Source organism: Sebastes umbrosus, chromosome 18 (assembly GCF_015220745.1).
Source record: "Sebastes umbrosus isolate fSebUmb1 chromosome 18, fSebUmb1.pri, whole genome shotgun sequence".
Taxonomy (NCBI): Eukaryota; Metazoa; Chordata; class Actinopteri; order Perciformes; family Sebastidae; genus Sebastes; species Sebastes umbrosus.
In genome coordinates this window covers 21,837,563-21,850,887 of record NC_051286.1, presented here as the reverse complement: position 1 = coordinate 21,850,887, position 13,325 = coordinate 21,837,563, and the positions used below count along the sequence as shown (strand labels likewise).

The 13,325-nt window shown below is 41.1% G+C and overlaps 1 protein-coding gene across 1 annotated transcript; it reads right to left on the bottom strand.

Moving 5' to 3' along the window:
- Positions 1-697: 697 nt before the first annotated feature.
- Positions 698-13,256, bottom strand: LOC119476951 (26S proteasome regulatory subunit 4). The gene is made up of 11 exons (XM_037750638.1): positions 13,167-13,256; positions 12,622-12,675; positions 11,246-11,342; positions 10,804-10,928; positions 10,450-10,635; positions 9,478-9,606; positions 8,246-8,342; positions 5,960-6,149; positions 5,072-5,223; positions 3,688-3,842; positions 698-1,017 (listed from the first exon to the last, which is right to left on the bottom strand). The coding sequence occupies exons 1-11, from the start codon at positions 13,167-13,169 to the stop codon at positions 883-885; spliced, it is 1,323 nt and encodes a 440-aa protein (XP_037606566.1). The 5' UTR covers positions 13,170-13,256; the 3' UTR covers positions 698-882.
- Positions 13,257-13,325: the final 69 nt, after the last annotated feature.

The window sequence follows — 13,325 nt, the reverse complement described above, 5'->3', positions numbered from 1 at the left end:
AACAAGATTTGAGAGGGTGCTGCTGTTGTCAGGCTGTTAAATAGGCGTTATCAGTCACTATAAGCCCCATAGATGTGGGTCAATAGGGGCGTACTACAACCACTAGTTGGTTTTATCACCTATTCACATGGTAGATCACTGAAAGAAGGTATAAAAGAACCTCTAGTGACCGTAGTAATTATGACAGGGGCAGAAGTAGAAGTCAGGTGCTGTAGTATAGACAGTGTAAAACGCAGAGTTTTCACCCAGGAGACTGGAGTTTGCATCCCGATTGAAACCAACAATGCAGAGTCGTCTTTGTGTTTGTAGTTATTTTAATCCATAACAGTGTTTTGGGTTAAAATAACTGTAAAAAATACTGTTTGCCTAAACCTAAAGAAGTTGTAGTTTTTTTTGCTTAAACCTAAAAAAGTAGTAGTTTTGTTGCCTAAACCTAAAAAAGTTGTAGTTTTGTTGCCTAAACCTAAAGAAGCCTTTTTTGTTTGTGATTAAGATGTGAAGTTTCATTCAGTTTTACATATCAGAGGGTGTTGCTTTTAAGTTTCACTTTTACAACGTGGTAGGCCCCTAATGATCCACATCTATGGTGCTTATAGCGACTGATAGTGGCTATTTAATGGCCTGATAATATTCAAATCGGCTGGTGAGCGAGCCAAAACGCTCCAGAAAATAAAAACATGACTAACAAACGACGACCATTGTTTTGGTGTCTTTTTATTCACATAACGGTAACAGGAGAGTGGGATAAGCCAGACATGACATGCACAAAATATATCAAAACTCTCTCTGGGGGAGACAAACAACTCAACTGCTGCCTCCTCTCTTTCACACAGCGATAGATAGGGAAGGGGTGAGAGTGAGAGAAACATAAAAGTTTGAAGGTTAGAGGTAGAGCCCCTCTGGTGTGCCCTCCTGCTTCTTGTACAGGACGTTTTCCTTGGACTTCTTGAAGTCTTCGTTGGTGACTTTCATGCGGCGTTCGCGCAGAGCCATGAGGCCAGCTTCTGTGCAGATGGCCTTGAGGACACAGGGAGAGGAGAGATATAAAAAGTGTTATTTCAGCTGTAGGGTTCTGTGAAAGAGAAAAGACATTTAAACTGTGTAGAAATACAGTAAGAATGGATGTCGAACTCCGTGGGGGAAAAAAACAGCAGCAGTAACTACAAGGGTCCTTGGAGAGTGCAACTTCTATCTGTAGACACGTTGCTACGGTGTTCGTATGCACAAAATACCGGCGTAATGCGTTGTTATCAACTGGTATTGCTAACAATGGCTAACCTGGCTGGAGCAAACCCCATTAAGTTTTCCGACTTGTACTGGAACATGGTCACCTCGGGTATGACGTCATTTCCAGAACCAACCTCTGATTTCCGAGGTAAATGGAACGCAGTATAACCTCCTTGGCAGAGATAACAATGCTCTAATCTGTGTTATCATTTAGTTGACTTTTGTGTGTTTAGCTTTCCTGCTTAACTGGATAAACTAGTAACTTGTGCATACAAAATACAGCAAGTGAAATGTGGAAATACCTGATGTGAAAGAATAACAGAAAATACCATTAATTCATTTGACAATGTTGTATTGACAGTATATACTATTATTAAACTAAAGATGGCTGTATGGGTTTTTATTGGCTACAAACATAAAAGTCTGTCACTGAGTGATGAAGTTACACAATTGGTCAGGCGTACTGTTGGAATGTCCTCATTGGCCTTTGCTCTTTCCAAATGAAAATTGTTTCCTGTTTTCCCGCATCCCCTAGTGTCCTCGTCCAGACCTGGTGGACATGTACCGCTGGATTTAACTTTATAGACATGACCACTGACTATCTGTGTAACAATTTAGCCACAAATTCACAGACTGACTCTACACAGTCCAGCCATATACCTGGTTTTGACTGAGTCATGTTCTACTTTTATTCGATTGTGACAACTTGTCACCTTATACGCCGATCAGCTATGACATTAGGACAGCATGGGCACCCTGACCGGTCTGCGGTTACACAGCCCCGTACGCAACAAACTGCGATGCACTGTGTGTTCTGACACCATTCTATCGGAACCAGCATTCACTTTTTCAGCAATTTGAGCTCCAGTAGCTCTTCTATTGGATCGGACAACACGGGCCAGCCTTCGCTCCCCACGTGCATCAATGAGCCTCGTGTCTGACCCTGTCGCCGGTTTTCCTTCCTTGGACCACTTGTGGTAGGTCCTGACCACTGCAGACCGGGAACATCCCACAAGAGCTGCAGTTCTGGAGATGCTCTGACCTAGTCGTCTAGCCATCACAATTTGGATCCTTACGCTTGCCTATTTTTTCTGCTTCCAACACAAAGTTAAAAGTTCAAAATGTTCACTTGCTGTCTAATATATCCCAACCACTGCAAGGTGCCATTATAACAAGATAATCAATGTTATTCACTTCACCTGTCAGTGGTCATAAAGTTATGGCTGATCGGTGTATATTAATTCTAACAGACATACTGTAATTCAAACTGACCACAATTCAGACAACATAATGAATCACAAGATAAGAGTTAGGGTGGAGTTTTCACTTCAAAGTTTACACTTTAGTTTGTGTAAAGTTTTTGAACACTAACAGTATCAGATATCAAAAAGGCGGTGAATTATTTTCTACTCAACAATACCGGCTATTGTAAATGACTGACATCATTTATATGATCATGGTGATGATCTACACAAAAGCATCATACAGATTGCTGGAAACTCACTCAAAGTGTAATTCTGTCAGTTCTCACATGAGGGCAGCAGAGTTGAGTCAGTGAGAAGTAAAGAGTTAAATGTGCAGTAAACTTTGGATGAGGTCTTTTTTTGAATGGAGGACACAATATAGAACAATTAAATTGAGGTGTTCATACTACTATAGTTTAGAAAATCAGCACTTATGGCTTCCCTTCATCTTGTTTCCCCCTTTTCTGCTGAGCCACAGTGTGAACTGGCTCAGTGCCCAGACCTGTTGAACTCACACAATCAATACGTGGCGGTAGTCACACAGAAGCCAGCCGGAGCAAATTAAGAAAACAGACAGAACGTATCTCCAGCGCCGGGACGGACTTCGATTGGACACAACCCCTACCACGCTGCTTAATCCACTGTTATGTTAAGACAGAGTACTCCCACAGATACTATTACATGTGTGGGAGTTAAGAAAGGACACAAAAGAAAGACAATTTTGAATCAACGCCTCGTGATTGTATGCCTCCACAACCAGTCAAGATTGAGTTTACATCCATGTCTGTCCAAAATGTCATCACTTCATCATCTAATACTATTAGACATGTGAGTGAACTTGTCATAATTAGCATATGAATTGTTGAGTTGTGGCCAAAAAGGTGTTTTGTAAAGTCACAGTGACTTTTGACCACCAGATTCTAAACGGACTGGACGGACTGGTTTGTGCCTAATTTGAAGAAATTCCCTCCAGGCGTTCTTGAGATATCACTTTCATGGAAGCATAAAAAACTCACTGGAACCATTGGCCCTAGCCATCATGCAGTGTATGTAAGTTTTGTCTATGTTCTATTGACATACCCATTATTTGTAATCTCTTTAAGAACAATGTAGCTGGTCAAAAAGTCAAACTGGTAAGCACATACATTTTGGATCCAGCTGATGTGATCCGAGACAAAACCAGTTTGAAGCTGCGCGTTAACAGTCTCGCTCTCACCTTAATGTCTGCTCCTGATAGGTCGTCCTTAGCCAGGATGAGGTCATCGAGGGTGACATCATCGGCTACTGTCATGCGGCTGGTGTGGATCTGGAAGATCCTCCTTTTGGTCTTCTCATCCGGCAGTGGAAACTCGATCTTACGGTCAATTCTCCCTGAGGAGGAGGAGGAGAGAAGAAAACTACAACTTTACAAACTGCCGCTGTAAAGAGCTTCTTACAGTTTTGCCAACATTAAATGTTTTAACATTTCATTTAGTAGACTAATGCTAACTTCCAATTTAATTAATAAACATAGCGGTGCACCGATTGACCAAACGCTAATCATGTTTGGTTAATTTATCAAACATTAATAATTTTACAAACCAATTAAGGAAGTTCCTTTGCCTACGATGATTCTGCCCACAACTGAATCCCTGAGCTTTTACAGTAAAGCATTTTAAAGCAGATCTGATAGCAGATCTAATCAATGATCAACTGTCCACAACAGTCTCAGTGCACAATCAGTGCAAGTCTAAATGAATGAATAAATAACTGTTGATACGTACCAAGGTCAAATGAATAAATGATTTTTGTACGAATAGTACGATTTTCAAACTTTTTCATTAACAGGAGACCTTAATTACTCTTCTGAGTCTTTTAGGAATAATAATGAGGAAGATCTTCGTTATGTTACGTGTAAGAAAATGTATTTCTCTCTAAAGCCTGCAGTTTCAGTGTGTCTGCCTGTTTCATCTAATAAAACATGCTGGAAAAAATTAACCATAGAAAAAAAATAAAGGTGACAATATTTACTGCTGCATATATTTACTGATGCATGTTGGATATGAATGAAATGCAGAGGAGGAAAATGAAACTAAGAGCGTGTCTCCACGGTAAATCATCTGTTGAGTGTTTGATGGTTATTTATTTGTGCTTTCGAACATTAACGCCGCAAAGCAATCAAAAGCAATCTTCTCTCTCTTTTTTCTCTGTTGGGAGGCCGACAGCAGAGACTAACTTTACTTTCAATGTTATCAAAGAAAGAGTAATGCTCTCCCCTCGTCCTAAAATGGTCATGAATCAATACTAGAGCACTTCCTTGTTTATGAATGAAGCGATACACGAGTATAGAGGCAGCGGTGCTGTGGTGTTTTACCAATCAGTGACGGTCATCCCTGCAAACTCCACCCCAAAAGTTCTGGTACTTTCAAAGAGTACTATCCCCCGACCAGGGTAAAAAAAGCCCTGTAAAATGTCCCCAGAACTTGAGTTAGACCCCGGTCCCTGCAGTAAAAACAGTTCCTCAAAAGGTTCTTATTTCTGGGGTAAAATTCCTGTGGTGGAAACAGTGCTAGACAGTGACAAATACAAGCAGAATCTGATCCAATCAGACTCCTACTGACCAGGTCTGATGAGGGCCGGATCCAGGGTTTCTATCCGATTGGTGGCCATGATTACTTTAACATCTCCCCGCGAGTCGAAGCCGTCCAGCTGATTGAGCAGCTCCAGCATGGTCCTCTGGATCTCCCTCTCACCGCCAGAGTTAGAGTCATACCTGCACAACGCACACAGAGGACACATCCATTTATCTTAAGAATTTATAGAATCCAACAACACTGCCCTACATCCTCAAGACTCTACGGACTTCAAGCTTGGCCATCCTGCAGTCTTGTTATCATTTAACTGGGTTGTTTGCTTGTCTGTTCCATGAGAGGTAAAGAGTGTAAGCCAAATCTACAAGCTCATTCATTATTCACATCAACATCCAACCAGGCTCATTCATTTAAGGCACAGCCAATATCCTGCCTAACAATGTTACTGTCTTTTTACATTTTGTTTGCCAACAGGGATGAAAAACAGAAGCCGATTTTGTATTTTCTACACTGTCTGTTGCCACTGGTCCTGGAACTGTCATCATTTTTTTTTAATTAAAGACAGGGGGAAAGCCCACATCAAAAACAAACTTGAAAAGTGCATACTGAAATTGAAAAACGTATATCATACTGTACAATTTGATAGGCTTACGTGATTTTTAAATCTGCCAAACAGAAAGACACTTTCAGTTAGATGATGAAGAAAGTTCATCAACCTGAACTGTTCAAATGTGCTGTTCAGTACTGACTCAAAATAAACATGTGATATATCAAGGCGTAGCCAGCTATCACACTTACTAATCCAACACCTTGTCATCCACTTCTGGCTCAACACTAAAGGTGATGCATACATTATCTCTGCTCCGATGCTCTCGGTCTCTCAGTATAAAATAGTTTTGAAGTAAGATGTCTGTGTACCTTTTAGTGCCGATGGCATCGATCTCGTCGATGAAGACGATGGAGGGAGCGTGCTCCTCTGCCACCCTGAAGAGCTCTCGGACCAGCTTGGGCCCGTCTCCCAGGTACTTCTGGATCAGCTCTGAGCCCACAACGCGCAGGAAGGTAGCTGATGTCTGATTGGCTACGGCCTTGGCGAGCAGTGTCTTACCTGGTACATGCATTACATAAAAGTATACATTTAGCATGAGAATACAATAATTGCATCACTGTAGCACCATTAGAGAGAGGGGAAAAGAGAGGTTAGTTAAGAGGTTCCTAACATCAGCAGTTAAGACCCTGTTCACTAATGTTTTTTTTATTTTAGCTACCTAACATCCAGGTGGACGTTAACAATTATTAGTTAAGGTAAAACAGCAACATTAATTTAAATTGATCTGTGATGTATCCATTTTTAGATAAATACCTGCATCCATTTGACTTTCAAATGCTTGGGCAGTTTCTCGTGACATTTTCTTTCAGATATCTCATTTAATTGTCATATTTCATTTGGTATATATATTTGTTCTGGTCTAATTTTCTCAGTATATACACTTCATGTATTTTTTCCACTACTGGAAATTTCTTATATGAATTCAAAGGTTTACAGGAACTCAAAATAATATCACACACTGCCCAGGTGCACCTAAAAGCAGTTCTAAAAGGTCACACACATCACATTGTTCCATCACATCTCCTTCATTCACCATCTAGATGCAACGTAACATTCACACAGATGAAAAGTGATTAGTACCACCCCTGAAAGAAACTAATATATGTCCTTTCTGCAATCCTGACTGGTTTTATATGCAATTGTTGTCTTCTTAACTATTTAGTTTTCATCCATGTCTGTCCAAAATGTCATTACTTCATCATTTTATCCTATTAGACATTTGTGTGAACTTGTCATTAGCATATGAATTCCTGATTTGTGGCCAAAAAAACAGTTTTGTGAGGTCACAGTGACCTTTGACCACCAAAATCTACTCAGTTCATCCTTGAGTGCCAAATTTGAAGATATTCCCTCCAGGCACTCCAAGAATGAGACGGACAACCCAAAAACATGGTGCCTCCGGCCACGGCAATCACCAGCGCGGAGGCATGATAAAAAAATCTCTATCCAATTTGAAGGGATAGAAAAAAGTCAAAATTATCATGGCAATGTGTGGCAGTAATAGACGGTGATAATAAAGATTATTAAGAGGGAAGGCATTCTTTATTTTTATAGTATTATTGCCTGGTCAAAAGCACTAGTGGTATCTCTTAATATCAGGGTCCTTGAAAATATGTTAGAGTATCTACTGTGTTACCCTTGACAAAAAGACTATTCAGACTATGTCTGAAATGTTCTTACTATTTATACAATACATGTATCACATTATCTTTGTGCATATTGTCCTCAAAGACTTGATTAACAATATTTGATGAATTTGACACCCACAAAGCTTAAGCCTCGAAAATGTGTTCTTCCCCTTGCCTTTGAGCGAGCATTAAACTTCATTTCTATGCTATCTTATTTGTAACAGTGATGATGTGTAGTTCTTTATAAATGCACTAAGAGATCGTATTGAAATTCAGAGCCAAGCTGAAGCAAAGTGCACTTCACTTAAGCCTTATTTTCTTTGTTAATGTTCTTGTTTTGACCGAATTGATTTGCGAAATTTGTAAAAATAACTTTTTTTAAACGCTGTACACTGTGACAAAGGTTGAAAAGGTTCACAAAGGCTAATTATACTGCATTGACGAAACTACCCGCTAATAAGCATATTCTTTTTTACAAAATTGCTGAAGGTGTTTTGAATCATTACAATTGTGTAACACTGGCTGTGAAGCACTTTTTTCTGTGACAGTACCAAAAGAGGCTGGTGACAGTCTCTCACCTTCCCTGCTGCGGTGCCCTTTAAAAAAGGTCCCAGAGGACTAAATGGAATTTGCCAGTGATGTCAGTCTGGGGTAAATACACCTTTATCTCTGGAAGTTCACTTGAAAAAGACTTAATACTTGTGTGATCAAACTGAAAACTTAAAGGTTAGGCTATATACAGTATGTACATACGTGTATACATTATACGTGATTCTTGTACCACATACATGTGAAACAAGATTACCAGTTTATCATAAAGAGTAATGGGGGTATATTTAACCTGGTGGAAGGTGAGGTAGATAAAAAATTGTGTTGAACTTAAACTTCTTATAACGGCCTGTGTTTTTCTTGGGTTTTTAGAGTTTGAGAGCCACTGTTGGTAACGTGTTTAATGAAAGCACTCACCTGTGCCAGGTGGTCCGTATAGGATGACACCCTTGGGAGGCTTGATGCCCATCTCCTCATAATACTCTGGATGTGTGAGAGGCAGCTCCACTGACTCCTATTGAAACCAACAGAAAACTGCAGCGTAAACCTCAGCGCCCACGGAAAAGGTGTTGTATACATAAATAATTAAACTTTCACTTTGCTTAATGCCTAGTTCATACTACACAACTTTAGCCCTGATTTTCCAATCCCTGGCAATTTTTTTGAGCTCCCCGACAAAAGCCTCAGATCCGAGGCAAATCGGTGTTCAGCGCTCGCACATCGGCGCTCGAGCGTCATGTGTCAACTGTTCAAAGACACTCGCCGGCGCTCATCGATGCCTCACAGACACATTACAGATATCTAGCATGCTAAATATCTGGACATATCGGGGACTACAGATACGAGGTAAAGCCAATGAGAGCGCGAGACACGGGTTGAGGGGAGACCTGGGGGAGGAGGGTCGCCTGTAACAACAGGAACTCACTGTATGTGTTCATTTGCAACACAGAACAAAATTGTTGTTGCACCTAGAGGACTAAATAGTAAAAAACAAGTTTTGAAACAGGCCATTTTGTAAACACATGCCAACAACAACATCAACAATGTGTCTTGTGTATGGTATCACGTCATTTACCGTGTATTTCTCGCGTGTGTTTTCGTGACAAAACTTAGTTTGGAGACCTCATCAGGGATTCCTCCCGGTGAAAGATCTTGTAGTGTCTGATCTCCTGTCTCCGGTCAGTCATGAAGTGTGAAAACCACGACGACTTAAAAGACTCCCCATTACAAGACAACGAGTTGTGTAGTGTGAACAGTACTGATATCTGACGACTTTGAAAGTCTTGTAGTGTAAATTTGGTTTAAGTTGGTCGCTCAGCAAATGTAGTTGAGAGTGATATAAACAGCTCACTGTGAAAGCTTAAAGAAATTATCCATATTGCGGTCGATATTTGATTGCGTTTAGAAAACTAGTAATACAGACGGGGAGCCGTGATAATTATTTATGTTGCAGAAGTGGTTTGTGAATTTTTTGCGACAACTGGACAAAGCCACCAACTTTGAAAGGCTACCTTTCAGGTCCACGGGAGGTGAGAATTTCACACTACAAAGATTTTGGGTGCAGTATAACTTTTGCTGAATATTAGCCAACTCACGGCCCAGGCCCATTTTAGCATTGCAGGTTGAAATGCAAGCATTATATACTGTACCTTGATCTCCTGGATCTGATTGTCCAGCCCGCCGATGTCGGCGTAGGTTTCTTGTGGGGCCTTCTCCACCTTCATCACCGTCACCAAGGGATCAGTGTCGTCCATCAGCACACCAATCACGGCATGAACCTACAAGAGACACACAGTGTTTGTATTACAGTTAAAAGAGGTGACAGAAATTTAAAAAATGTTCTTTAAAGACTGTGCTCAATTTGATATTCAGAGCATATCTATTGTCTCCATACGGCCATCAACATGGCGACGGCTGAATCGGTAGCTCTCAGCTAACGATGCTAACAGTGCTAACAGTTTTAACCTGGAGGGGCACAGGAGGTTAGGCACTACGCTTCCACAACAACGCCATCAGTCGGGACAGCATTATCAGCTGTAACCGCCGTATGAGGGCAGTGTAGAGTTGCGGCTGTGAGTAGGGATGGGTATCATTAAGATTTTAACGGTACTACTACTCTTACCGATACTACTTATCGATCCGGTACTCTAACGCTACTCTTTACTATTCTTTTTTTAGTTTTTTGAGAGAAAAAAATTAAACAAATTAATAACAGAATTAACATTGCATTATTTATCATATATACTGTATATAAATAAACATTTGAGCAGCAACTGCAACAGCATTGTGCTAGCCAGTGGGGCTCACATACACAAACATGCACTAAAAGGCACACACGGCCAGCCCAGTTATGTGAACAAAACAAAGAGAAGCTCTGGATATCATATAGAGAACATTTAAAGTGTTTCGGGGAATTGTCGGATACTTGCTGAATCTAAATTGATGAATAGTAGTGCGGTGTCATAGTTGAGTGAGAAACACCATCGAGAAGTTAAGTTACTGTAATTATTTCCTTCTTTATTTTCTTAAAATCGTACTCTTTAAAACAAAGGTATCTTGATCAAAATGTATGTATTTTTTAAAAAGGTAAACCTTAAATAAGGATTCCCACTGAATATTACCTTGTGGTTCAGCAGGACAGAGCAGCCTGGCTCCAGCAGATCCTTATCCACGAAGGACAGGATGCTGACGTAGTGCTCTGATCCCACTGAGGTGGAAACGATGGCGTGGTTGTCATCGATGATTTCCTCCAAAGTGCCCACGGACATGGGGGTCCCCCGCAGGTCGTCTACCTTTGACCTCTCCTCCTGTAAAAAAGATAAGACTAGGATTATTGAAATAGAAAAATAGTAGGGGAAGTTAAGATTTGGTCTGTTCTGTAATATGACCAAAGTTCAAAATGTATATATATTGAAAAAAGAACAGGATTATTGTATCTAAAAAGAGAGTGAGGCACATCTGTAACAAGGGCTGACCTCCTGTTTCTCTTCCAGGGGCTTCATCTGCTCCTGGTTTCTGATGAACTCCTCCTCCATCAACAGGTAGTCTTTGATCCGCTCCTGCTTCAGCAGCTTCAGACGGCATTGAGTGTGAGGAGTGACTGAAAGACAAACACAGGACAGCATACGTAAAACATACATTAAAAAAAATATCTAAAAGACCAATTTGATTCAACCACAAACACTTTGTATCACAGACCCTCTTGAACTTAAAGGCTGTAATCATCATGCTTTCCACCCCTCAGCATTGACATTAGATTTGTGGTCTCTTTTTATTCAATAATGCCAATTAAGGAGTCTTAATATCATTACAATCTCTCCACCAGGGTTTTCAGGGATAACTGTCAGACAGTGTACCCAGTTGTATCCAGAGAGCTCAAATAAAGCCAGGCAGAAGGAGGCCTTTTGAGATCCTTACCTAATGGTAGTTTACTGGCAGCATCTGGTCCCTTGGTCTTCTTCTTTCTCTTGCCAACTCTGGTGGGAATTGGAGGCTCATACTTCTTTTTCTTATCCTTCGATTGGGACAAAGAGGCAACACATGTCAGAAAAGATATTAGCCAGAAGAACAATCAACTTGAAATACTTCTTACCTTGGCACAAACAGCCCTACAAGTGTCTATATATAGTACAGAAGCTTTTTTTTTTTACTCTTCACATAAAGTTTGGAATAAAGCCTGTGGTAGACCAGTATTTAAGAAACGTGTGTGTGTGCGTGTATGTGAAAGTGTGTGGTTGGCTGTTCAGATAGTGAGAAGAAAAGAGATGGAGCAAAACAAAATATCTTAGAATGCTTTATAGAATAAATAAATATGACACACTTATGTTAAAAGGGACTGTTTGTAACTTCTTACACATTTAAATCACCCAAGTCGGTTTCCTATGCGCGCTCGCATGTGCACGCTCGCGTGTGGCTACGCTGTTTAGACTCAGACTCCAACACAAACTACATGGAAGCACCAAAACCTCAAAGTTGTATCTAGTGAAGCTCGTCTTGCAAAACAGTGTTGGCAGCGGTTGTAGTACGCAGGGGAGACCGTAGCTTTGGTCTCCAGGGCCAGAGTCTCTGCTGTACTCTGCTCCTCTGCCTGCCTGCCTTCACTCAGCTCGTTCCACCTCACATGCATGCGCGCACACTACACGCTGCAGAAGACTTCGTAGCTCTGAGAATATCTAGTGAATGTACAGTGGACGTTTGTGCAGAAATAACTGCTGCAGCTCCTCCAGACCAACAGAGGTTTTCTGTGTCTTGCGAAGTGACGGGGCTCCGCAGCGAGAAACATTATCATTTCCGACCGGGTGCCGGCCCTGTTCCCTCCGACTGCGGTCGGGAGGCTGAAGCAGGAAAAACCAACGCTAGGATCAGCATTGATTCATGGAGAGACCTTCGTCTGGTCAGCTAACATTACTGCCAAGCAGCTGAAATATAGAGTGATATTGTGGTTTTAGCTGACATGTTTCGCCTCACTGTTTTGAGTGATGCTCGTTCATGTCTGTTTAGAGCGAGCACAAGCGCGAACCCTACACTAACTTTCGTTGACTTAACGGCCACAGGTGTCGCTGTTAACAAGCATTTCTGATTCTTACAAACAGTCCCTTTAATGTTTGTCACATATATATAAATCATAAAAACGTTTCAACATATAACATTTCTTTGCAAATAAAAATGTTGGCTTTTGGCTAAAATCCAGTGCCAATAATGAATTAAAGAGTTAGTTTAGTTCAGAGGCCACACAGAAGAATACCAAAACAACACGTTCAGACACCAGCTAGCAGAAGCTGTGTCATTCTCACCTTGTCATCCTTCTTGCCTCCCCCCGGACCGTGACCTCCACTCTGGCTTTGACCCTGAAAGAATCAGGTACATACAAACATACAGTCGGTTTATACAGAAACACATCCATCAGTGCACTCTAACAGTCTCTTCCTACTGGGTTAGCCATTAGCTGAGCTGTTTACAGTACAGTTAGCTCACGTTAACTAGACCTAGCAGGTTAACTAACACTTCAACTCGTTATGTTGATGTTGTTAGCACTAACTGTATCAAACTGGTGAAACGGTTACAGAGCTCTCCGGTGTGAATGACTCTGCTAATTAGAGCTAGCTAGCTTCCAACCGAGAGAAACAAGCTAACGCAGCTAGCCTAGCATTCAGCTACTTCAGGCTTTTACTGCCTTTAATCCTGTTGTTACTTCACAAATAAGACACGAAGCCGCCTGAAACTACACGGCAACGCGATATGGTAACGTTTCAAGAACTATCAGTGATGTTGTATCGGCGAATAAAACGATTTAGTGAAATAAATAAACGCGCCGCAGAGAAACTGCCTGCTCACTTACCATTGTTAGTTGTCGCTCTGAAGTGACGTCAGAGGGTACGGCAACTCTAAGGGACAAACACTCTGGGTAATACTGGCTCACTGCATGGCTTATACCAGTACACACTAAATGAACCAGTCACCATTAATGCTGCTTATATGACAAGTCAGACATCACATA